At 40.7% G+C, this 27,563-nt stretch overlaps 1 protein-coding gene across 4 annotated transcripts; it reads right to left on the reverse strand.

Moving 5' to 3' along the window:
- Nucleotides 1-27,563, reverse strand: LOC111261738 (solute carrier family 12 member 9). 4 transcript variants are annotated; one of them, XM_022835455.2, is made up of 10 exons: nt 26,553-27,563; nt 23,924-24,268; nt 9,482-9,642; nt 8,963-9,097; nt 8,497-8,631; nt 8,039-8,416; nt 7,440-7,784; nt 6,199-6,563; nt 4,616-5,527; nt 1-4,250 (listed from the first exon to the last, which is right to left on the reverse strand). In XM_022835455.2, exons 1-10 carry the CDS (start codon nt 26,567-26,569, stop codon nt 4,014-4,016), a joined length of 3,030 nt encoding a protein of 1,009 aa, XP_022691190.1. In that variant the 5' UTR covers nt 26,570-27,563; the 3' UTR covers nt 1-4,013. The 4 variants fall into 4 exon arrangements, with proteins under 4 accessions (XP_022691190.1, XP_022691191.1, XP_022691192.1 ...); XM_022835456.2 differs by lacking the exons at nt 23,924-24,268; nt 26,553-27,563 and adding exons at nt 14,790-15,658; nt 16,430-16,577; XM_022835457.2 differs by lacking the exons at nt 23,924-24,268; nt 26,553-27,563 and adding exons at nt 14,790-15,658; nt 16,051-16,392.

Raw genomic sequence — 27,563 nt, forward strand, 5'->3', positions numbered from 1 at the left:
TTATCTATGTGCGAGGACATGCAGGCGGAGTATAGGCACTCTCCTTTTATTTGTTTAGTAATACATTTTTGCAGTTCTTTTTTGTATCTGTGTTCTTACTTGGCAATTCACTTTATTTCCATTAGTTATTTCTTTATATTTCTTAATAATCAGATAATATTATTCTTATTGGTTCTTCAGCTCATCAGGCGAATAAAAATGATCATCATCACATCATCAATGTGACGGTATTGTACACAAGCGCACATATGCGTATAGATGTGCAGAAGGTGTCCGCTCTTTGTTTTATATATATTGTGTATAATATTCCCTCGGTTTTCATTTTATTTGTGTAATAATATACTGCCTGTACTCTTAACAGGTGCAACCTACCTCATTTACGGTATGTTACACTTCACCAACGCCGTTCTATCTCAGATACCTACCTAATAGCTTGTACCTGCCCGGAATTCTTCCCGCTGCTTCCTTGTGCTTTATATATCGTTAACAAAAATAGTAAAATAAATTCCTGAACCTTTACCTACTTGTCCTTGTCCTGGCAGTCTTTTACTGCAGTTTTTGCAGAGTTAGGCAGGCATGCATACTCCAAAATATTTGTTGTTAGGAGGGGCCAGACATAGCTAAGGCATCGGTCAGAAATTGCTTTTTCTCTGCTTTAACCATCTTTTCAAAAACGTATAACACGCCTTGCCTGTCTTATCCACACCGAAACAGCGCGATCGATCACCCCGTTTACGCGAACCCCAGCCATATCATCGTCTACATCTACCCATCGCAATAGAAATAGTCATCAGCAATGATCTGTTTATTTTGTAACAGCTGTTGTTATTAGCGTAATCACAGACAACACACATGTATCAACCGTTTTCGTTATTAAATACACACGAGGATTTACGTCCTACGTACCTACATCTTCTACCACGTGCGATCGACGTGATATTCGTTTTGCATTATTGGCATGTTGGTGTCAGCACCGAAAAAGTTTGACGGTCCTTGAAGATACTTGTATAAAATCAATACAAATATTTCTATCTTTTAACAAGCCACAATGTGTCTTTTTCGCGGAAAAATGCTGCTAGTTTGCTTCAACTGAGCGGTAAGTCGAGCTGATGCCAAATCAATATCTCTTTAGCAACGCAGCCTGATCGAGGTAACGACCACGCGTATTACCAATACTATCAATAACAGGTGATTCATTCGCCGAACAAAGTTTTACACCGATACCTCGTAATCATTTAGTCTTCTCGTTGGTCAGTGCGTGACGGCGCTAGTTTTCAGACCCGTATAGTACCCGATGGAAGTGCAAGGATCTCTATACCTAAGCCATTGCAAGACAGCGCACTGTGCAAATCTCTCAATGGACGTTCATTCACAGCACAGGTTTTGACGGACCTTGAGAAAACACACTTGCATCTTCACGCATTATGAACATGATTGAACGTTGAATCAATTGCACCCCATGTCGCATGCAGCGAGAGGGGTAGAGCATTTAATACTTAGGGATCACCGTGTTTGAAATCTACTAAAGGGCGACATACGACACAAGAATTCTATGAAAGGCTAGGGCTGTAATATTTGTATGGCTGGTTGGAAACGTGTACGTGGTTTTTAGGTTGGATGTGTTTTTATTAAATGTCACTGAGAGAAAAATATCATTTATCATTATTGGAACAAGGTTAATGTACGGGGAGGATTTTTACAGAATTTAGGTACGTATTTATCTCAATGTCATTATTGATACTATTACATGTTAAAGTTACACCCATTTTGCAACAATCGTCTTAATCATTTAAGATCGTCGTATGTTCCTATGATTCTTCAAAAAATCACAATATTTGTATTACTTTCATAAGAAGGTCACTACGGTATCAAGCTATCTACCTCAATATAGGTATATCACATACGCACAATGATCAGATCATTAAAACAGATATTCGGGCTACGAGTTCCGATAGAACGAATCTATTTGCTTTTGCGACGTATTCATTTGACACGCCAATAAACTTTTTTGTTTAAATAAGGAGAAGCAAAAAAATATTAAAAATAACAACCGGCAAAACGTAAGAAAATCGTTATTCCTCTAGCGATTAGTCTAATGTTTCTATTCATCCTAAAAAGGCAAAAAAATTATGTATATAGGGTTATCTAAGTAAAGCCACTCAGTTTACTGTTTGTTTATCCCTGTGTATATTTCAATACAAATATGATATGAGAAAATATAGAAAAATGAATGAGGAGCATTTTCTTCACACACATTTCGATTCATTTCGACTTTCCGTAAAAAAGAGTTTTTAATCGGTGGGATTAACGGACGATACTAAATCAATCGAAGGCTAAAATACACTTCGAATTGCAATATTGTTTGACCGTATTGTTTTTTCGTCGTATGCCTCGCAACCTAATGGCTAGATCAAGGGGAACACTGACAACGGGATAAAACAAACACCTTAGGTGTAATCCCTAGGTGTCTATTGAATAGGTAAATACGATTCGTGCGGTTGCTCTACCAAGATGTTTGCCCTAGTGGCCCAAAATTGATCTAGAACGTCCGAAAGTTACTTGAAGCCTCAAACCGATGTACATCAGATGTTCATTAATACGCTACCATAGCTGTCTGAAAAATTCGCACAGCTTACATACAGCCCACGAACTTTTTAAACCAGATACTCCCAGCATATAACCGGACCTCCCTCATTGCTCACGGTATGCCATGTCCGATAGATTGAACGACCTTTCATTGGGATTATTTACGGTAGAGCCTAACTATAACCTACAGGTTCGCATACAGTCCATAGTATCACATATGATCGATATTATGCACAGACATTTTTGCATTCGAACACTGGACGCCATCCGCCATTGATTGTCTAGAAAAACAGTGCCAGCGATGGCCAAACAGAGAGATACCGGTTATGTCTGGCACACCGGCCTTAACGATTTAGCGATATATGACTTTGTTCAAGTCGTTATTCTTGTTGTTCCACGACAGATGAAACCGCGTGCTTTTGATGAAGTGAAGCTACAAATACCCCAGAAATAAACCCGTTTAGGTGCCTCTATTTCACACGTTCGTTTGTCACAGCGATGTATCTGTCATCAGATAATATAACGGGTCGATAAACGCCACAATGTTTTCGCAACATAACAACACATTTCCAATAATCGTAAAAGCAGGAAGGGTAGCAGTATTTATTATTTGGTAACTATCTCAGTCATAAAAATTGTTAATCTGGTTGGTTTTTTATTGCGAATCGATTCGATAGGGTTCAACGGTAGCCAGTTCTCATCAGGTGACCACCCTAAAGACAGGGCCCATAAAACCGTGTGTTAGGTGTAAAATCTACAATTAATTGTTGTCTGTGTCTCTCTTTTGGCCCTATTGCATCAGTTGGATAACCTTGACGCAGATGATGCCACGGTTGAACTCTTGTCGTACCCAATCGCTTATTGTATTGTCAATTCCAAGACACTTGCAATTTCCGACAGTAACTCCCCCAGCCCCCTTCCGTAAAAACTGTTATGCGTTTACCCTATAGATTTAAGTGACAGGCGAGAGCCTGAAATATGGGATCCATATAATCCGGCATCTCATTGTGTCTCTTTCGTTTTTACACAGTGGTCAACACGACCAAACTGTACAGCTTAGCATATACACTCCGACGCACAGAAAGGCGCATACAGAAGACTGAGGATTGCTCCATGGTGCTTTGCCGTTTGACTAGCAAGACAGGAAATGCATGTTGCCAACACTTCCCCATAGCTTGTCTTGGCGCAGGACCTTCAGCCTGTGCTGGTGGTAATAGTTAAAATAATGACGCTAAATAGTCGGTGCGAAACACAACTAACCAACGAAGGTGGATCCTAGGTGGAATAGACATGGTGCTTTTGAAGACCTTTGAGGTCATTGGCTGTTTCTGGCGTCTCTAGCACTAGATCCTTAATTGCTAGTTGGTTTTGTTATTCTTTCAGTGAAGAATACAATGTGATACACATATAGCGATCTATGGTGGTTTTTAAAGTGTTGTCGACGTTACTGGACTGATTCCATGTACCATCAATGTGGGTGGCAGCTCTTTTGTCAGTATGGTAAGCTGCTCGAGGTAACGAAGTCGTTCCTTGTCCGAGGCGTGCCGTCCGCCCCGTTGAGGTAAATAGACGAAAAGGACCGCTGTACGTTCACTCTGCTCGCGCATCATCGCGTTACATTCCGTCAAATAGCTGTCGCTTGCATCCGCACCACCGTTTTCGACCTGAAATTATACAACAAATAGCAAATATGAGTGATACCGTCATGCTATGGCAACGCTGTCGTGCTTCATAAAACATTCGAGGCTAGCTTTGTGGTGTGGAATAGGTCGCGTTATGTAAGAACACTTACAGGATGTTCGTCATATTCAAACTGTATGGAAATTTTGTGATCTCATTAATGGATGCCGGGTCAGATGCCTGTGTTCGGGACTGAGATAGAACAGGCAAACACAACCGAACGTTGTCATTTTGTAGATTACATATACGATTTACTGTCACATGATGAATATAAACTGATTAAAAAGTTCTTAACGTAAATCTTACTTTTGTCAACTAACTATATATTGGTACCAACCGTAAATCTCACCTGTGTTGGCTGCTGTCCCCCTCCGCTGCCTGCATTGTTATAAAGTTTAGCTGTGATATGATCGTAGCGAACGGTGATAATTCGCGCATCAATCCTCAGCATGTTCAGCATGCTCTGCCAATGACGTTGATGCCTGGTAGTGTCGTCGCTGGCATCGGCAACACACATGAATATACGAATTATTGTATGTTTCTTCCAGCCAGGCACCATGTGAAGGATACACGCCAACTGCATAATATACATCCAGTTATTATCGATTGTCGTGACAGATGCGTTAGGCTTGAGAAAATCTACAGGCCAGACGTCGATGTGTAGCGGGTTAGATGACCGAACAATAACGGCTTTGTCCAGCTGCTGAAAGTGTCGGGCAAGAACGACATTTTTGTTCATGAAGTACATTGCGTCATCAACCATTTGGACGAATTCTAGTTTTGACAGACGGTCACTATCCGTTTCCATACTACGCAGTGACAAAAACGCACTTTTGCCATTGCGCACGTTCAGCGTCTCGAATCGATGTTCATTGAAGAAGTCACTGGGAACGGAGTCATCGTGAAATCCGAAGAGAATTGTGTTCGGCTTCATTGCACCGAGACCGGCAATCCGTACGAGGTGGTGCAGACCGTCAAGGACAGTAGGCGCCAGGGTGACTTCGACGAACGCTTTAACTCTAATTTTGTCAAGCAGACTTAACCACAGCGGATACTCCTCGAGCACCGGATCGATTGGGTAGTCTTGAGGTCGGCCCTTTTTAATGTGCCCAATAACGTACAGGCCAGACTTCTTGAGGTCGTTGGCAAACAAAATTAGCGGCAGCGCCGAACGCGGATTTGCGCACATGAGCAGAAACTGAGGTCTCCAATATTTCACGTGATCTTTGCGTGAGTCAAGCAGAAGGAGATATTTACGTACCTGCGCGAAGCAACGAGAATGGAATAAATGATGTATTGAACGTTTTTAGCAATGCTTACTTAAGATACAGCACTTAAATGCATACGGAATATGCGTATTCCTGGATTTGTCACCAGCTGTAGATATCATTTTGGCAGATGAGTCACATATTTTCATACTAAAGTTGCTAAGAAAACTTAGATGATAGTAATAACCGTATTACAAATAGATAATCAGCCTTTTTTATTGATTATAAGTCAAATGTATCTTGAGACCTCAATCATCGAAAAACCTGTCAGGCAGCTTGCGGATTCCCTTGCGGAATTATCGACCCTTTGAGTCATTTCCGGGCTACCTTGACTTTTGATAATCGTCTTCCGTGGAATAGATTTTTTAGTACCAATTTTAATTTCAATCTGTGCAGTCCGGCAAATACGCTAGAGGCTGAAAATTTTTTGAGCCTAGAGTAATTAAAAGGTTTTTTGCACTACCAGACCTGTACGGAGAGGGGTATTTTCTGTTTGCAACTTCCTTGACCAGTAAAGGTCTTTCATTTTTAATTAACCTGTCCAGTCTAATTAATTGACTTCTGCAATGTTCTGCATGGAATACTCGCGAGGTTTTAGAAGCACTCAAAATATTTATATATATATACATATATATATATATATATATATATGTACTGCACCAACCTGATGGAAAATAAGAGCCTGAGAGATGGAGCCCCAGCGAACCGGCGGTGAGCGTATGTGCAGCGCGATCACTAGCACAAGACACATGATAATAGCAATGGCTGCGTATAATGAAGATACAACAAACATCATTACGCCACAGCCTAGAAGGCCGCAGAACGCTGTTGCCCATGAAAAGTACTTGAACGATGGACGGAAATTCGGTGCCGAACTAAGGTCGAGGGCTAGGCAAGCCAAATTTGTTGACAAATATGATAGCAGAAAGAATACAGATGTGATTTGGGCTATTTCGTTGAGTGTCCCGATAAACAATGTGCACTGAACAATGGAGAATGAGACAAGCACAGCCAGCCAAGGGTTTTTACCTGTTATCACAGAAAATGATATCACATCATATTCACAGAGTAAAATGGCACATGTTAAATGAACGTAAACATCTTTACTCAAGTATCAAAACAAAAATCAAATTGAACGTCTTTGGTCTTAACAAATGAGGGGATACAAATTGTAGAGCTGTAATGCAACACTATGGTGTATATTTTATTTGCAACGTTATCTACGTAAACGGAAAAAAATTATTAACAAATATTGAAATGCCATATTTAATTTAAACGAAAATGTTTTTATGTATAGTATGTTCTTGAAAATTGTTGTTAAGCTTTGACATAGGACATTGGATGGAAATAGCTGCTGACTAAATGAAGAAGCTCAAATAAAAGCGACACAGTGATAAATGACGCAACTTAGAAGCAAGCTAAATGATTTGAGGAAATCTAATGGACACGAACACCTATTAAGTTGTTACATTTATATCCTAGTATTTGAATCGAGTAGTTATCATTATGACGCTTGTGTGGTAACGAAGCACCCCCCAGTTTCGATATATTCTACAAAACCTGTGGGAATTTTTTGAATGTTTTTAGCATAAACCTAGGCATACCGTTTTCATTATAATGTTTCCTTGGAAGTTCAAGAAATTAGTGATATTTTGTTTATAGTTCTCAGCTGACGAAAAAATACCATCGCAAAAACCGGAAGCCTATAAAGAATCGTTTTTGTGCTAAAAAAAAAAAAACTCTTGATGAACACTAACGTAAGCTCGCACGCTTGCTTGTCGTAAAGATGCACTGGCAACAGCCACTTGGCCCAGGTATTTACTTTTATCTGATACACGAAAAAGACAATAGGAATCCATCTTTATAACATAAGAAGGTATATCATTTTTGGCCCCATACACAAACCTCTACAGTTGTGTTTTGCAACCGGGCTAAGTAACATGCCAAACAGTTCGTCCTTAGCGAGAGCCTCGAGCACACGAGAACTTCCAATTAGGTTGCTGAGTGACGCCGAAAATGTTGCTAGAAAGATGCCGAGTCCAACGAGTTGTGGAATGAAATCTATATACTGCATGTATATATAATTGTTTACGAGTAGGTCGTGGGTGCACGATGAGGCTGTCAACAGCATCAAAACAATATATGTAACGAATGTGAAGGACACAGCAGACAGTGTACCGTGCGGAATCGACCTCGCCGGATCTTTTAGCTCACCGGACATGTTTGCACCGGCCATAATTCCAGTCACACCTAAAACATCGAGAATTCGAAGAACATACAGTTAGAAAAATATCCTTAAAAATGTGCGCTCTGATCCACTCAACTGAATAATTATATATATGCAGCAACTAGTTTAGTGTTATCAGTATGCAAGCAATATGCACCACTGGTATATGTACTATAATGTATACCCTATATTATGCATACATAAAATCTGTGAATCTTCTTAAATAAGCTTTCGTTTGATCTAAATTCACATTACAAAGCACGCAGATATCTCTTACCGGAGAAGAGTACACCGAAAACGATAGCAAACGATGTTGTCGTGTAATTTTTACCATTCTTGCCACTAAAATAATCGAGACTGTAGTTCGACCACAAGTTGCTACCCAGAGTCGTGAGGCTTGGGCCAGTAAACAAGCCTGAGTGAATTGTCTGATTTATCTGGTTCTCTTCGGGGAACGGAATTAGCTTCGCGGACGAGAACATCATAGAGAGGGCCACAGAAAGTGCGACTACCATTACTGCGCCGAAGATGACTACCGTCGTCTTCGCGAATAACGCCGCTCCCACGAGACAGACAAGCAGATTTAGCACGTTCACGGATGTGCCGTACAACAGATTCCACCAATAACCCTCTTCAAGGATCTTTGCCACGCTACCTAGAATCGGACCGTTCGAGAAAAAATTAGAAGACAGGTTTTTATTATGAGCATTTAAGTACAGCCGGTGACAAACTTACCAGATGGGCCGAAGTTGTTAACCAAGCCTTCGACGCAACCGAAAATGTAAAGGCCTGAGGAGAACACGTTGGCGATAAAAAACAACGTTCCAATGGAGCCTCCAAATTCCGGGCCAAGTGCACGACTTATCATAACTGCACAAAAACGAAAAATGAGCACGTGAAGAAAAAGGTTGAATATAAGAATATCACGTCAAAGTCTCTAAATTATTGTTATTATTATCAGCATGACCTGAAGCAGTGAAAGCTATTGCTGTTCATCGATCGATACTACAGATTAGATAGATATAATATATATAAATAAAATAAAAAAAAATACATAGACAAAGAGCTATTTAAGAGGAATCACACACACACACATATTATATAAACCAGAGGACAGTCTTCGATAGGTTAAGCAAATCGAGCTGTGTATGCAATTTTTCCTAGCTTTTTAAAAGGTCATCAAAAAAAAAACCATACTCACAATATGCGCCTCCACCCTCAACGGCTCCGTTTGTGGAAACAGCACAGATTGAAAGAACAGTAAACACTAACACTCCGTAGGCCACTATCATCTCGAGAATGCATTCCATTAGACCTGAATTCCCTATCAGAAAACCTAGTTGTACCAATGCACAACAAACAGCGTATGGAAAAGCACAAATCAATTACCTTAGTTGGCTAATTGTTAAGTAAAAGTGACGTCGTTTGCTGGCTCATGAATAGTAAACCTAACTATCAAAATAAGCATTAATTTGCGATAACTTGAAATATCAAATATGCCGAGAGCAAACACACAAAGGCAAGCACAGAAGCGGATACGAAAACAGTCGTTTATTAACCTATTGGAAAGTTTCATGTATCCGGCACTGTTTAGTAAATTCCTGACAATAAATAACATAAGTGAGAGTTAAGGACCAACACCTTCGTCGGGATACAGCATTCTAACTACGCTACTAAGGCTCACGCTTCGTGTAGAGAATAATCTCAGGCCGAAACCCACCAATTCGCAAAAATAGAATTGCACTGAACATCGATAGGCATACGGGTGTAAAGACCCCCGAGAACGTGTTCAGCTTCCGTGCAGAGGCCGGTTCCTCGACCAATGGCAATGGCGCGGTAAGTGAGTCGCCATTGACTTGAGCTCCGGCACCAGACAGAGACCTGCAAACGGTGAAAAACAAACGATTGTTAGGTGTAACAAGATGACCTCCTCCATCATTAACATGGCGACATATTTCAACGGATAATATACATGAAATGCTGCAAGTTTCGCAGTACTGAAGTGTGAATGTTTATTGGAATGGAAACAATATAGCTATTAGAATCAATACATGTTTAGCCAACTTTTATTATCATTATTAAAATTACAAGGCGGACATTTTTTTCACCGGATTACTGTAGATACTATCATAAATGGTAAAACACAGTATCATTAAAGTAGATTTTGACCGAATAGGCAATTTCAGACACTTTCATCACCCAGCTACCTCCGTAAACGAATTCCATTACAACATGCTCCTTGTTGTTTATGAATAAAATACATATGTGATGTAAAAAGTAGATTTTTAGTAATAAATCAAACAAACTAGCGCAGATTTATACCTCTCAGCAAAACGCTCTATTTATGGTATTTCAACAGCAGTCATGTTACTGGAGTTATAAATCTGGTCCTGCTCGTGGAACAGGGTTCCTCTACCCATCTATATGACAAGTCGCGTTAATCCGTTCCAGATGTCAGGTTATCATCAAAGTAATTGTAGTACAGTCCCGACTCTTGGAAGAGACTTGGTTTGATGAGCTCGCGAATTTTGCACTAGGCAGTGCTAGCTGCCGATAACGCTTCCGCATCATGGATTCAAAAAGAAAAATGTGAAGTAATGCCGGGGCTAAGTGCTCTGGTTGAATACTACGCAACTTTGAGTGGGTTGCGATAGAACCATGAATAACTACAAGCATGCCAACCATTGCTTGTTCAATTTCAGTGTCGGCTGATGATAACAAAATACTTTTCAAAAAAGAAAAAGAAATATAAGGAGGTATGTTGAGCAACTACTAAGTTGGTTACCTTATGTGTATTACTGGGAGGTAACTCAATATAGGTTCAGCAAAACGACTTCGGCAAACTTTTCAAGCAATCTCAAAACACGGTTTTTTAGACTTCCGAGGGTAATTTGCTGCAGGAGAACAGCTCGAAATGACTTGGATGTAACCGAATTTTGTTGTATCGTAAGGGTAGGGTTTCATTTACCTTCAAAACACCGGGCTAATTCACATAATATAATGGATCTATCTGGACGTAAATTAAGCAGCTTTTAGCGTTCGTAAGATGCGCATGACTCTGTTTTCAAAAAACTTTTTAGGAAATTGTTCCGTATGTAAGCATATCAACACGACAGATTTAAATTTTATTATTTAAATTTTTATCGCATTGTTTCATTCCTCACCTATCTATGTATCCTCTCAAGCTGTTATTGTTGATGTAGCTAAATATCAGCGTGCTAATTCCGTATAATTGAGTAATGGACGCCGAGAGGCAATGCTAGCGCTTCGATGTAAAGATATTGACAAACTGTTTCTCTATCCGTAATTTGAAGTACAAAAAATCTCGCTACTTTGCAATAGATATTTAAGCCTTGTGAACGTAGAACCATTTCTCTCGGTCTGGTTTTAATATTCTGTAAAAAGATAGGTAGAAATTAAGATCTCATGACACATCGTTATGTAGTATATTTAGCTACTTAGAAAAACTACTAGATTTATTACTTACGAAGTTAATAAAACCGATCAATACATAATAACTCTCTAATGGTTAATCAGATGTATTAGGAGAAATCAGGCAAAACTCAAACTAGAAAACACTAAGTGAACTACTATTTATGAGGAACCTATTTTTGTTATATATTTATATTGTATTAGTGTGTCTATGGTGCGTAATCGTATGAAACTAGTTTGACCGATTTAGGCGGCATCTAGTAACAATTTCCTTGCCCACGACAGTAGACCCGATTGCAAAATACAACGAAGTGTCTATTGATTTTCCTGACTCTAGAGCGAGCTGTGCGCCGCTAATTTAACATAGGATTTAATACTTAATATTAAGTAGGACAATAGATTAATAGAATGATTATGACATCTGTAGTTCAGTGGTTGAAACAATACGAAATAACGTGTCCAGCTAAGTCTGTGCTAATCTGTGCCTACGGTCTTTGATGGCAAAGACCGTAGGCACAGATGCTAACGTCCCATTGCAACAACTGGTCCAAGTACATGCGTCTGAAGTCTACAGAACGATTATCCCAGATAGCTTGTCTTGCAAGTTACTATCATTATGAAAAAGGTATGTTTTCCTTTAGCTCGGCTGTAGGCAGCTCGTCTGAGCAGACGATAGATTTAATAGCACTAGTTTTTTCGTTTATAAAGCAATATTCGATTGAGTAACAAACCTGACAGCGGGCGTATTGGTGCGGTTAGGGTGTAATTTTCTAGGTGGAAACCCAGCCACTCTGCCAATGCTCGTTAATAGTTTTAGCGAGGCTAGTTTTGCCGGCTGTGACAAAAGGCACAGCATTACTGTATACTAGTGGACGCTTTCAACTTCACTGGGCTTGCGACAAAGTGACAGCTATTTTGAAAGTCGATTGATCGGTATCGGATGTGTTGCTAGAATCAAAATGTTGGAACAGATGTTCCTGTAGAATTACCGTTTACTTGAAGCAAAGTTGAACAAGATTCCAGTTACGTACATCCAGATTGACGTAATTTTCTGGACTTGTTCCCACTGCCATTGTAAATCCGGAGCTAATACCGAACTTAGCAAACGAAATGAATAAATTATAGTATCTACTTATTTTAGCTAAGAATGCCACTACGTTGAACACCAACTTCTCCAATTACCGGTCAGAAAAGAGCTGGATTTTCTTACATTTAACATCCAGCCCAGAGAGTAACTTAATTGGCGTATCCACGTAACAGCTGGCGAAAACTTGGGAAATCAACAACCGGGGAAACAACAACAACAACAAAACAACGAAACCTACGGCCCATTTGTCTCGTAGTAAACTTCCTATTGTACTTTGTTTCGGATCGGTTAAACCACCGTCGTCAGGTGTGTAAAAAATAGAATCAATAATACCATTCTAGTTAGCTTATCAAAGAATGCCAAAGGAATCCTCCTCCTCCGATTTTGCGAGAGGCTTAATCGCAATATTCTAAAAGCGGGCTACGTAGTTAATAACTGGAACAGCATTACGTAAATAATCCTGTGCCCACAACTAGATTAGGTGAAGTAGATTTGCTTTTAATTAAAACCAGTTATTAGGGTACTAAAAACCAAGTGGAAAGAGCCTTTAGTGGGAAACCCTTGTTCTCCTAGGTAAGGCCTCCTGCATTAAATATTCATGCGCAACCTTGTCTTAAATAAAAGAACTTAAACCGACATCACTTGGGAATTATTTCCACTATTGATCCAATCTGCCACTCCGCTCTAGTCAACTAGGTAATATTAACCAAACTTCAGTCATTACAAATCAGCAATGCTATAGATCATTGTCAGGCTTGAATAGTATCAATATTTAACCAGGCACTGCTTCCGACTTCAGTTTACTCATAACTAATGCCCATAGACCGAGTGGAGTGAAAAAAACTGATTTCGATGGGGAACCTTATTGCAGCCTAAAGCATATTCGATCGTAAAATCATAATATCTGTTTCATTTTGAAGAGAAGAAGCTAAACATCTGTTTAACCAAACCTTCGAAACAAGTTATGTAGCATCATATTATATAATATTACTACATAATAATCGTTTGAGCTAGACAAATTTGATTCCTCTCCCGTAACATAATTATTATGCGAAAAAAACAATGTTACAACAACAACAGCAATATCTACAGGTGTTTAATATATTTGCTAGTCGTCAAAGATTTTCATTTAATTGTTGTAGAAGGTTAAGCGTTTTGTCTTGTGAACACAGTAAGGTTGAAAAATACTCTTTATTTTAACTGTCAGGCCGTAAGAGTCGTATCCTTAAAGCAACAAGTTCTGAGCGACTGCGCAGGACAGTCATAATTTGCCGGTTGATTCGGATACTGGAACTCCCTATCCCCGTACACCTCTAATTGGTTCGTACGACAAAAAATATTCAACTTAGATGCGCGTGCCTCTCTATATAATTGGTAAATTTTGTCAGATTCGCATCTATAGGATACGCGCATTTGCTGAGGGGTGCAATAAATCACACTGGATACGCGTTTAATCTATCCAAGACTATCGGCTTGCCCCAATCATTGCTTAGATCCAGCAGTCTTTGTTTGCAGACTCGTTATCGATACGTACCGATATCGTCTTTATTCACGACGAAAGGCGTACGCGAAGGATAGATACAGTTATGGTAAAATAAATAGACCAGGTTACTATTCAGTGACACTGGTCCTTGTAAAGTGGTGTTCTTGATTCTAAGCAGCGCAACTGATTAAACTACGGTGGTAACTCTCTCGGAACCCGTTCGAAACGATTTCTCAACACTTCTTTTATCAGATTTAGTCTTGATTCACAAATGAATCAAGTAAAAATCTTCGCCGATAGGAAATGCTAAGGTATAAAGACAAAAGCATACCCCAATTCGCGTTTTGGATGCACCATTATTACATTTAGCCGCTGCTTAAACAGACGAAACTGATAGCTATTCCAGAGAGTATCTGCCTGTAATACGATTGGGTGTCCGCCAAAAAACTATTTCAGACATAAGTTTTCGGACTGGCTTTGTTCAAAATCGGGCTTTATTTAAATTAACAACTTATTTCGAAACGTATTTCTGAATTATGATGAATATGGATGTGGTTTTACATTTTATTATTGAACTGGTGTCAATTATTCATATAAGTTGCCGCTGAATGTACCCCTACCTGTCTTTTGAGTGTATTCACAATTATGTCTGTTACTGAGACATCACAAGTCTGTTCTCAGTAGCATCTCCATTGGCGTACCCACCTTGAATAATAAACTATCGTAAACAATAATGCATGGCAGAAAAGTCATGTACTACACTTCGGCCTTGGGATTACAATGAGAGTTTCCACCAGTGAGTGAGTGAGTGATGTCCTGTCAGTGTTGTTGACGTTACAAATACAAACTCACCAGGCCTACTCGAAAACGATCCATAGTAATAAGCTTTGATATAGAATGTGTAGCAAACTCGCGTATGGTCAATTCAGGCGACAGTAATTTGAGTACATAATAGGTTCCATTTCACTTCACATAATTTACGTAATACGTTCTGTTGCATAAAACGTATTTAAGTGCAACTCTTACCTTGGTAGAAAGTCTGTTACCGGCACATCGCAGTCCTCGATCATACGGTTATAATACATGAGGTCGGTTTTAGATTGTAACGTTGGCGCAGAAATCTAGGATCATTCGTCTCAAGATCGGCAGCTAATTCACAGTCGAGTCCAGCACCGTGTTCAGGACAACTCTTTACTAAAAATTGGCCGTATCTACATTATCTTGGTAACATAAACAACCTAGACATCAATGAATTTGATTAACCAAGTCATTTAGTTTTCTTAGGGAACGATGCGAGCCTCATTTTATGTATGACCAGGAGTCTCTGAACTTTCCGGGCGGGTCAGTGGACCCCGTCTATGTCGTTTAGCAAAATACGCAGTCGATTTAACAACAATAGTTAGTCTGCAAATGAACCCAATCCGCGCCTTATTGGCTATCCTGTCTAAACAGCAACAAGCCTCTGATCTCTGGATTGTTGCCCTTATAGAAGCACGAAGTACGATGCACGACAACCGTCACCAGCCCAACAGACGCTTGCCGTTAGTTGAGGCCACTGCTACGTGAGGCGGAACAGACAAAAAGATTAACTTGAAACCGAGGGGTCGCCGATGTAAGTGGATAAGCAGTTCGCAAGTCGTTCTCCTCATTAACTCATGGGACCTTTAACGGTCAGAGTAAATGCTGATACCAAATGGCCGCCACATCACATTGCAATATATTTCTGTGCGTCTATGGTTTCGTTACCGCAACGATCGTAGTATTGTCGCTAAGCTCGGCTCTTTTACGCTGCGGTCACAAACAGTATAAATTGTTTTGACTCGATGATTTACTTCGGACAAAGCTGTCCCGCGACGTCAGGTAGAAGGGTGGTATCAACCAACTAATCAAGTTTCCTATAATTAAAAAGTTTACGGTAAGTTATATCTATTGGGGTAGATTATATCTGGCTTAACCTGTCCTCTCACAAGGTACCGAATCGGAGCGACTACTAGTAATGTTTATTACAAATTAGAAAAATCGTTGCACATTGATACGGCTAATAATCTAAAAGCTAAGATAATAGTATACGACAACTGATGGCTCGAAGCACACCACTGAGAAGTTCTTCGAGACAGTTGAACATCAGATGGCGCTCCAATTGTGGCTCGATAATGAATGCCACAGCTCTATCGATAACAAGACGCTTCTGACAAGAGTGTAAGTAGCAAACAATTAGGGTTCTAAATGACTAATATAAGAACAATACAAGAATACTCGACTTTTATGACCATTGATAGAAACCTACTGCATGTGAAGCCAACACAATTACTAGCTACACCGATACACAAATCGCAGATCCTGATACACACAAATCACAACCGAGCAGCTAAACATATACTAGATTGCAATTAGATCGTATGCGAACATATAGTCGGTGCCGGGCAAGGAAGACGGGCCCGAGTTGCAAGCCATTGCTTTCTCTGCTGTCTATCCACCTGTCACCTGTATGGATAATAACACCCTAAGGCACTGCAAGCCAAAAGGTTGTAGAATGCACCCATTGCGATATCGGTATAATTTGAGCAGCAAAAGCAGTAACAACCATTATTCACGGACTCAGCAATTAGCTCGTAAATCAATGCTGTGAATCACTATCGCTGATGACCACGTCAATCAATTTTTACCGCGGGTCGCCGATCTTCTGATTTTGGGTTCCCTGTGTGCTTCCTGCTTAAACGGATCTAGCACATGACAACTAAATTCATCATCATTACTAGACACAAATAGGTGTTAACACCGAACACTAGCTTCTCCCTTTCGAACGGGTCGCTGTCTAGGATCTCATCTATTGTGCTCCATCAACGATTATCCATCAAATAAGTACGGCAGCCACATCTTCGTTGCAGCCTTTGTTGTCCGACTTGCTACCTGTAAACGCTGATTGTTTCATGGCTGTATTTGCATGCTAGGTGCTTGTGCCAACGATAGCTTCGTGGAAAAAGTAGGCATAGCTTATCGGACTCTTAAGAACCTAATCTTGCCTATTGGCGCAGCAGCTTCCCAGTTCCATCAAGAGCTCCGCCGTCCCAGACTAACTACACAATGGCCCTTTTGGGGGACACTGGATGCAATAGGTCTTTAATTACCTGATACTGGACGCCACTCGCGCCCTTAGTGAAGGAAACATAGAGTGATACTACGTTATATGCTGAATCGAGTGGAACGCTGGCGCCTAGATAAAATCTCGTTGGTGTCTTTCAGTAACGTCATGGATAATTGAGATGCCTGATCGTATGATTTCATTCGCAATAACGCATCAAATATAGACAAACCAAAACACGAATCATTGTGACTGCTATTCTGACACAATTAACCGTTAGTTTCTATAGCTTCGCTGTGCTTTATACGTGATTAGTTATTTCTGCAGGATGATATGCATTTGAGAACACGGTATGGATGTCTTTTTATCGATAGAAATAATGTGGGCGTTTAAAATGTTGTATCCAAATCGTACCTGAATAATAATAATCGGAAGATACTAGCTAAAGTTTAGAAGAAGCCTCAAATGGTACTTCAGTTGAGCAGAAATTCTTTATTAAGGAAACCGGATCATGTTAAACTCAAGCCTACCGGTAGCTGTTGTCTAATGATTGCAAGTTACTTGAACATAGTCAAAAAACATTCTATGCACTTGCATATTATTAAGTTCACTCTCTTATTATTACCGCAATATATTAACGCAAATATTTTATAGTCCTATCGGTCCTATAGGTGGACAATGAAGTAAGCAAAACATTATTTGTCTTTGTCTACATGTACGTAAACGCTCACCTGCAATAAATTTTAAGCAAATGTTATTAAAAATTTAGCTTAATCATCCATTCTACACCCTGTTAATGCAATTTTTTTTTTGTCATCGTCGCGTGGATTCTTACATTTACATGTAATCTGAGCACAAAGCTTGCCTTCTTATCCTGTATTTGTGGCGGTATAGTCTTATCTGCTACGAATATCTGAAAGCTGAGCACATTTGTACGAATTCGAACTCGTGTAATACGTGTATTCAACTTTCTCGAGGTAGGACAGATTCAGTCTCAACTCTCGAAGGCAACCAACGGTCCGTTAGTCGTAAGCAATTGTTGTACATTCGGAACTGTTTCTGTCTGGGTTAAGTCGACCATCACATTCATTTTCCGAGTTCGTCGACAATCGCCGCAGGCAACGGCCTATTGTTCTTTTACAATCTCGAACTATTGCTAGAGTTGTACTTAGGAATCTAATGCACAACGATTGCGGCAGCACAGCTTTATACAGTGTACGTGGACCACTTCAGTCTCTTAAAGCTAACTTCCATTCGAATTAGAGCTCCTGATGAGGACCAAGGGAAAAAGCTGAAGGTCATTAGTGTCGCGGTTATCATTATTATATGATTACTGTTTGTTTTTGTTATTTTTATATCATCCTGATTTAATGAGCACAACGCGTGATAATGCTATTTAACAGTCGTGACCGGCTAAAGAGTTCCAACATCCCCAGTAGCAACACAAGAAGCAGGATATGCTTAAAAGAGCTCGGCTATATCCTTAAAGCATCATGCTCATCGTTATTATTAACAGTAATATTAACGTACAGCGAATCATGTATTACAAGCCGGCGTCATCAATATGCATTATTTAAGACTAAATTCAATTGAAAGAGGCGCATTATAACTGGAACTGCGCTGTCGTACCAGCTGGGTGGGAAGCATCAATAGCGGACGCTGAGTGCATGCGACAATTACTTACAAAAGGTCTTTTTTTTTTTTCACTATGATTAGTTATGTGTACTGCGTAAAACGGATACTATTATTTAATATTTTGACAAGCGTATGTATTTTTTTTGCAAATAATTGCAAATATGACTGATCCTATGATACAGTTTGACTGAACGCCGTGCTTCAAAGGCCGTTATGCGCATTTTTGGTCCAATCACCAAACATGAGATGTTACATCTCGTAACATGTTCGGTAATTATAATAACTTTAAACCGCTGGCCCTATATTCAGCTATTCAGTGAATCTATGCCAAAAACTGACGACCTGGATAACGATCGACAAAGTGTTTATCGCCTCAAGTTTTTCAGATATAAACCAAATCGTATACCTACCTATAATGAAGGTATAAAGCCTTTCGAACATAACTAAATCATTAAACTGTACTCTCATTAAACTGTAAATGACTATAATACTACTGCACTATATTGTTAAGTCTACGGAGGTTACACGAGTGATACCGAAATTTGATGTCTGTTTAATAGAACTAATAAACAGTCATTGTCGTCAAAGGTCGAAAACGACAGTTTCTAATAGCGCTAAAAGAACAGCTAAACGTGTTAGAAAAGTCATTGTTTAAGACAACCGCTATGCACCGCAATTCTCAGGCGACCCATCCTTCAATAGTCGAACTTGTATGGGCCGATGGGCCATCTTGTTGGAAGTCTTATGGTCCTTTGGACACTTCAGTCATCGATAAACACACAACGGTTCGTAGAACGTGCAGGTCAGCTTCTCCAGCGATGCGTATATCTTCCTGGAAAAAGTAGAGCGGCATCACACTACAATGGACACCGCACGTATAACATGAAATTTGGACGAAAATCTTGCTCCTACCCACTAAAAGCCCATGCACTGCATCGTGAGCAAACCAGCGACCATTTCTGCGGTTCATTTTTGCATCGAAATAAAAATTCTCGTCAGAGAAGAATTGGAAACGACCTCCTGCTTTATTTTTGAGGGAATCGAGCAACAAACCGATCAAATTTTGCTTCTGTGATACTTTGAGAGCATCTAGGTGGCCTTTATGACATGCGACGTGTACCTGAGGTCTTCGTATCATTTCGAATTTCTTTGATAATGCTATGATCGAAATAGAAGAATCGTTAAATACATTTTTGGATGGCGGCGGTGCACAGTGAAAAATCGCCCGGCACGTAGAAAGTGGGTAATAGAGCTGACTTCCACACAAATTACGAAAACGACGAGAACGACGCACTGATATTATAAATATTGCTCGCAATCACTTCTGTTATATAATAGTACCGAGAGTAGCGGATGAACGCATGACCACTACAACGAACAACTCGCCCAGATTATCTCAATTCAGGTGCCGTATATATAAGGGATAAGACCGTTGGTCAGAGAATCACAAAATATCGCGTCCGAACTATCAGACGTTTGTTTACATTCTGAAAACTATGTCATTGATATCAGCCATGCTGCTTCTACGTAGCATTTGCGTGGCCTCCGTGCGTCTGCGCCGGCGACTACATGCACGACCGTTTAACGCGGCTACCACTATTAACGGTTGACCCTGGGGCTTGCGTTTTATACCAATCCTGTCCCTAATTAGCTTGTCTCGCGGTGATCTAATCCGTGACTAAAGCATTCTCATCCCAGTGTGGGCATGACCGGTCTCCAGATCTGTCACACTCACAGGCTTCGTCGGGTCCGAGCTTCATCACCACCACTATGAAGTACTAAATCGTTGGCTGGGAGTTGACAATTTAACTAGTGGCTGGGGGTTTCATACATTAACCGCGTCTGAACTAGCAGCTGTTTCTTGTTTGTAACATATATTGTACAACTTTTACAATATATTATAATCTACAATATGTATTGTAAATAGTAAACAGCTGTTAGTTTAGACAGCAGTCGGCAGCAGTATTTGGTAAGATGCAGATGCTCGAACGAAAGCACAGTTTACCAAAAAACAGGCCTCGCACACTGGCCGTATATTACAACTTTTTTAAGATTTGTGCACCTTGGTACTAACTCAATCCGTTGAATTACGAATTCGAATACCTTTTTTGCCATCTTCACCTAAAGTACGTTTTTCTTTTTACTACTTTTACCTGTTTGTGGGTTCGGAAATTTATCTTTGACATCTTTTTATTTAGTATTTATATGGTCCTTAGCGTCTTGTTTTTCAACTCGTCTTCAATCTGTCTGTATTTCTATCCTCACTCCCGATTTTTGCTTGATTTCATTAGTTTGCTTCAGTTGCGGCCTGTCGTGTCACTGCCTGTGTGTTTCATTAGCTAGTTAGTGAATGTTCTGGGGTGCTTGGTCTCCACCACGTGACCACTTGATCTGAGCACTTGTTCGTTCATCTCATCCTGGCTGCTCGGTTTGTCTTTCCTATGTCGTCATGAGTTGTCGTTCCCGCATCGCCGCCAGGAATGGCCCCTACCGCAAGTAGCGCTGATCATTGCAATCCTGGCGTTACTCTACCATCTGTACTACGGTGTTTGAGTAGCAGCATTGACCAGCGTACGGCTTCGAGTGTGGATCGTCTTCGCAGCTGACGTTGCCTGCTGATGATGTCGGTGCAACGGTAACTACAGCCGCCATCCATTCGGTATCGTCTTAGGCTATCACTTCTGCAACAGCTAGAACTACCACTACTGTTACCAGAGCGGCTACCGTTGCTGTCTGTTTGGGTTCAATAATGAAAAGAGCGTGGGGTCTTCTTCCTTTCCAGAAGCACAATACAAGAACATCGAAAATGGGACCTTTGGTCAAAACAGTGGCAAACGTTAGTGCAAACGCAACGCAATGCAGTGCAACGATGCTAGATAGGTAGGTAGGTTGTTAGCAGATTATTTTTACCCCGCAAGAATAAAAACAAAAGAAAATAGTTCATTTTCAGGTTAATCCACTAGAGGTAATATAAAGGCAGATGGGTCAAAGGCAGGAAGACAACGATTGTCGTTAGCGACGATTGTAACAAAAGAGCTGCAACTAGCGCCATTCAGTGGCTGTTTTTTTTTTACAACAAGTACTCAACGTAACGAATGCGAAAATAGATAGTCGCTCAACGTACAGCAGCATGCGACTAACATATCCGCTGTAGTGTTTCCGATCTTAGTTCTAATCTAACCAGATGTAGTGCAACAATGATATCGGTAGACAAAAATTGAATATTCATCTCATTGAAGTACCGTAAAGGCTATGAGCCAAAAATGCTACTTAGTAATGTAACGGCGTTCGATAAGGAGGATGCGGACTACTGAGAAGCAATTACGGGTAAAGCATGCGATTGTCATGGAAACCACCTGTTGACAACAATTGCGATACTTCTGTGGGTGTATATGTGGATGCATACGGGATTGAACTGTTGTTTGTGTTTACTCTTCGAACAGAGCTATGATGCAAGTGCTCTGAGGCCGTACAATTCGTATGAACACTACGATAAGATAACGAATTTACAATACACAAATGATACACTAATACACATAATAAAGAAATATTTGAAAGTATTCGCCAAATTCACAAAGTACGGAAGTGGAGTAGAAAAAAAGCATAAGTCTGCACACCATCCTTCCATCATAGAGTTTATTTAGTGATGAGTCATTAATCTGTTGCAAAGCAGTCAGCCAGGTACCCTGGAATGCATTGGTGTGCCTACCGCTAATGGGCTTCGTATTTATAAAGTTTACGAAAGAGAGGTTCGCCGGCGGTCAGTAAATTTCGTGTTTTGTTATTCACCGTTTCCATTATACGTTCTACAGATAAGTTGTGGTGAAGTCTATCCAACGTTTGCGGCTTATTTGTCCCTTGCAGTTGGCCAATTCCGACGACATCATTTGGTCGACTGAATTTCATGTGTTTAAATACGCAAGTAGCTCAGCTAAGGCACATCGCAAAGCGTTTAGGGGCGCAGTAGTGTAGCAAGACACTGAGAGAAACACCTCCTATCACCAACAAACGGCACAGATCATTACCATGCGTAAAAAGTCGATTAGTCAACATATAATGACCGTCTTTGCTATTAAGATACTCATTAGATTGAGGAAGTAGACATAGCTATTACAAATAAAAGGTGGGCGAAGCATGGGAAATACATATTCATGTCGCGAATTTGCTACATTTGCTATTCGGAAAAGTTTAAGGTTCGGAAGTTAATTTTATTTGGCTGTTTGTTGATTTGCATAGTTAAGTCAATTCTACATATTAATATGGTTGTTCTTTATTCTTCAAATTTCTACAAATAAATTTAAATTGCCTGTTGTTAATGTTGACATGTGGAAGGCTTTTTTTTATTGTAAGTTTTTGTAGATCCTGTAACCGAAGTCGGAGTTTTTTAAGCTTTCTCTTTTTAAGATTTTTTTTAAGATTTAAGGCTCTTTCTAGAGAAATCGCCTAGTGGAATATACTTGTTTAATAATGATACTTGAATAAAATATTTAAATAATATAAAATACAAATAATAAAGTAAAATAATAACACCAACAGTCAACTCCGAGCGAATAGTCTTGACACCTTTGCAAAACGAAGAGCTCAATATTATTTTTAGAGATCGCGCACTTTAATGCGTGAACTTGCTTGACATAAGTGCTTCAACCGGTCTCTGGGAGCATGTGACTAAATCAAATCAGAACTGGATTCTGGTAGAAAATTCCGAATGAAAGAACTGTTGAAGGCGACATCTTCAAAGTTCTATCGATACATACGTATGAATATTCTCAACTAATATTTGATATAATTAGTTAAAAAATTTGTATTGTAAATAGTATTTCTCATTTGTATGTGCCATATACCTTAACGTCGGTGATACAGGAGAAATGGAACCGACATTTAGTGCAGGCGATTTATGGAGACGCACGTCAGAATATATGAATAAACACACCTAATGATTTTATTAGTGACACAAATGTTTATAACAGATGTGAGACATATAACAAACGAAAGGTGTCGAAAAAAAAGGACATTAGATAAGAGAGCGTCGCCATATTCTTTCGCAAGCAAACAGGTTTGATAACGTGTTTCTGTTCCGTTATGCTTTACATCGAACGTCTGATTCGCAGCTTGAACTCTCCTATCATATATTTTCAACTGGCTAACTCGTAAAATACCGCAATGAAATATTTTTTTGGTCGATAACAACATCATTGCCAGAGGCTACCCTAACGGATGGTTATTTCTATGAGAATTTTCACATTTCCGCCTGATCGGTGCGTTTATCACTTACAGATCTGAAAATCGAGCTGCGTTATACGTACTTATGTCTGCGATTGTAAATGTGACGCATTTTTTCTTTTCTATGATGCTACTTTACTTCTTTCATATAGTTTTTCACATATTAACTGTTATATTACGATTCTAGTCTGTTTGATCTAATCGTATGTCTACTTCAACTGACCTGCAAAGTTTCGTTGTCTTGAGTAGGGGCGTTCGATCCGAACTCCTTATCCGAAGAACGCTTTGCGCGAGACTGCTGAGGCTCTCGATGGAACCGGAAGCACTCATCGGACTTCCGACCGGGCCAGTCCCGTTACCCGGTGCATTATTCGCGCTGTCAGACTCCAGGCCGCCGACAACAACAACTTCTTCCTTGTGTCTCATATAAGCCATCTTTTGCCGCCACCGATGTTTCCGTTTACTTTGAATATGATCCTGTTTCAGTGGCACGTAAACCGTGCTGTCAGATGAGAGGCCCGCTGAGCGACCAAGCAAGCACCAGAGAAAAAGGCCTTTATTCTCTGGCCTTTAACCGTCACCGATGCATATACATGAACAACAAACGAAATGTAAAGGGATGACCATTAAGCAGGGCTAAAACCGAACTACAAATCCTTATCACGCACTACGGCAAGCACACGATTACAATTACGTTCCTCTAACAAGCACAACAATCCAACCGGGACAGACAAGGTCCCTCTTCTGCGTGTAAAGGACACGCTGTTTCAATGTCTACCCGTTGTTGGCGTATCGTCCAGACATTAACGATGATGGTCAAGCTTGCAATAACCCTCCCGTCGTTCTACTGCTACTCGTCGGTATCAGAAATCACACTTTTATGGAGAAGCAGTAACATCACTGGGCTACATCTACTATGAGTACTCCTACTGCTAAAACGCCTTAGACAGCAGCAGTAGGTGCAACACCATTTTAGAAGACACTCTTTTATACCCCGCACCGAACTGTTGTGGCTACTTTGTGCTCTTGTATTATATCGATTCTACCCAAAGTTGGCAAGCCCCTGCGAGTACTCAGCCATGGAGCGACCAAGACTGGATTCAGACTATCTCAAAAAAACAGACGGCGTTTATTCTTTAAACACAGCTACATCAACTAATAAATAGAATCCAGTGTAGCGACCGAATCAGAGCAACGTTTCCAGTAATGAACGGGAACGGTAGCCCAAGCGCTCTGCCTCGTTTTTCTTTTCATTCGTTTGCAAGGAGCACCTGTCTAGAAGTGCTCCGGTTACCCTCCTCTCTCATGCCGAATACCTGCTGTCAACTGCGAGCGAGAGGTCTTTAGCGGTCCCGCCGTAGGCCGGGCGATCGGCTGTTCATTCATGGCACTATGACGTAACGGCAACTGCGACGGCAGCGAGCGTAGAACTATTATTCGACAATTTTTTCTATCGCTGTACAAGTGGAGGATAGGCGAAGACCCTACACAAGAAAACGCCGCTAGCAACGTAGACAGAAACGGTTTCCAAAGGCGGAAATCTGTGTGGTGATTGCGTTTAAGTAAACCTTTAAGTAAACAGTGTACTGTATATTCGATTCGCTCTTTACGTACAAACTGACTTCAGGAAAATATGAATGTACCAGAATCATGTCAATATAGAGGCGGCCGTTGACGCGAATACCGCGGAGTACTGTGTTATGATCTAGGAGAGATAATATTGCTTCAGCGTGCACAACCTATAGGGGTAATTAACGCGAAAACGACTGAATATTTCTTAAAAAAAGATTTTTTTTTAAAGTAAAACTGCGTATTATATGTTTGACCATAAAACATTATGTATATACGTTCGCATAATTAGGAATGCAGTACTGACGACAATTCCTATTTATGAAGTTGCTTCAAGAACCGTAGATTGAAGGGACGGAGGCCGCATCGACAGCAATATAACTACTTGAATAACAACAATGAGAATAGGAGAAAAACAACAATCGCAAGATCGTACAGGTCAATATGTTGTATAATGTATCTAGGTTATATCGTCGAGGGAAAGAACGATATGAATTACTTCTGTTGGGTAAACTGGGTTTGTTCTATAACCTTACTTATCTCTGTGTTCTCTTTGTCGTCATAGCCGTTCAGAGCGCGTTGTTAGCCTCAGTCAACCTATTCAATCGTTTTTTCGTCCCTTTTTGCCAATGCGATTTTCTGGCCAATAAGCTAGATTTCAGATGCATGTGAGCACCGTCCGGCCCGCCGGCCTATCATCAGCTAAAAGCCCTCGTCCTGCCTTTTCGTAGGCGCATCATCATTCAATTACATGGTTGATCGAATGCTACCACTGAGGCAGCTAGGTTTACCAGTCCTTCAACATCCCAACTGAGCCGAATCAGTGGCGACCGCTGCTCTATCCCAGTTTTGGACCGGTGTCATTTGCGAAATCCATACTTATACAATAAAATATTTACTAGGCATGTCTATTGTACCATCATTTAATAAGCAGACAACAGTTGCTTTAACGGAATAAATCATGTGTATGTACAAACAAGCTTGCGCGAACCGCGCCCCGCCAAGCTGTTCTTTATCTAACGAGTACTGTTTTCTTAAATGATCTCTCGCACTATGCTTCGATACTAAATGTGTTATTTTATACAGGATTTGCGCCACAAAAGAGGTACACATCATTTGCTGCTCACATGTTTACCCAAACAAATTGCGACGTTGTCATCAGATAACTCGTCGCTAACGAAAACAACGACGAGATAACTAACCACTGCTACGCTCGACACAGCTGCCGCTCCTCGAGGTGGTGAGTGTGTCCTCTGTGTGTGCATGCGTGTACATATAATCACCTAGTACGAAATGACATAGATTCCGTGGCTAATGTCGTCCCGGACCGTCTGCTCTTCGGTGTTTGCCGTGTGCTTATTACAGAGCAGCAACTCGATCCGTTTCGCCTACTGAGTATCGTTAGATCTCTCTTGGCCTCCTCCACTTCGCCCCATTTTTTGTGCTCTGATCTTTGCTGGTTTAATTATTGTGGCTGCGCGCCAGTTACTGCCACCATAATTAAAGCAAGTGGAAAAGGGCGCTGTTATTTTTGTCGTCGTCGCTGGTGGAGTCCCTATAGCCGCGGCCTTATTTTCTGTAGGCAAGTGAAGGGTCAACATCAGCATCGTCCTCCTTGTCTTCATCACCTTTGACGCTTCTGCCGTTGAAGACACTGCCCAAGCCGCTGTCACTTCAATAACATACTCATTCCAGATATGGAGAGAGATGTATGGGTGGGTCGGGGGAGAAAAATGGCTTATGAAATCTTTACTATGAGACAGTCTTCGTGTGGTGTTGTTCCTTGCATGTTTGTTTGCTGTTGACACTGCTGGCCCTAAGCCTCTCTGTCGTGGTCGTCATCGTTGTTGTTATTGTCTCTGACACTGGCGGGCTCGTCTGCCTACCGTTCACTTCTTGTGCCGTTCGCTAGCTATGTACGCGACCTGCCATCGGTTGTGTGTTTGGCGTACGCCGATTAGTTCTTCTGACTGAGCGCTGTTCACTGAGAGAATGCTGTCGCGACTGCTCTTGTACAGCCAACAACACGAGTAGAGCACTACGAGGATCGACGGCAGCGCTGGCGAGCGAAGCTGTGTCAGCGGCAGCGCCAGCAGGAGCACGATTATCACAAATATACATAGATAAATATAGTGAGCGGGTTCTGTCGCTACGTTACGAATCGCCTGCTGACGCAACAGCTGAGCCAGGGTGACCACTGCGTGCGCGCGCGTATGCTGCCGTCGCTCTAAATGCTACCAGCGAACATAAGCTAGCTACGGGGCGACAGTGTATAGACAGACACAACTAGTGAG

This window comes from Varroa jacobsoni, unplaced genomic scaffold, assembly GCF_002532875.2.
Source record: "Varroa jacobsoni isolate VJ856 unplaced genomic scaffold, vjacob_1.0 scaffold_591, whole genome shotgun sequence".
Lineage (NCBI taxonomy): Eukaryota > Metazoa > Arthropoda > Arachnida > Mesostigmata > Varroidae > Varroa > Varroa jacobsoni.

Excerpts from the sequence above, each read along its gene's own strand:
- LOC111261738 (XM_022835455.2), bottom strand. Across the intron at positions 9,098-9,481 it reads AATTCTATTTTTGCGAATTG|GTTTTCTGATAGGGAATTCA; the intron begins GTGGGTTTCGGC and ends TGGTACAACTAG. Across the intron at positions 8,417-8,496 it reads TAACAACTTCGGCCCATCTG|GTAGCGTGGCAAAGATCCTT; the intron begins GTAAGTTTGTCA and ends GTCCGATTCTAG.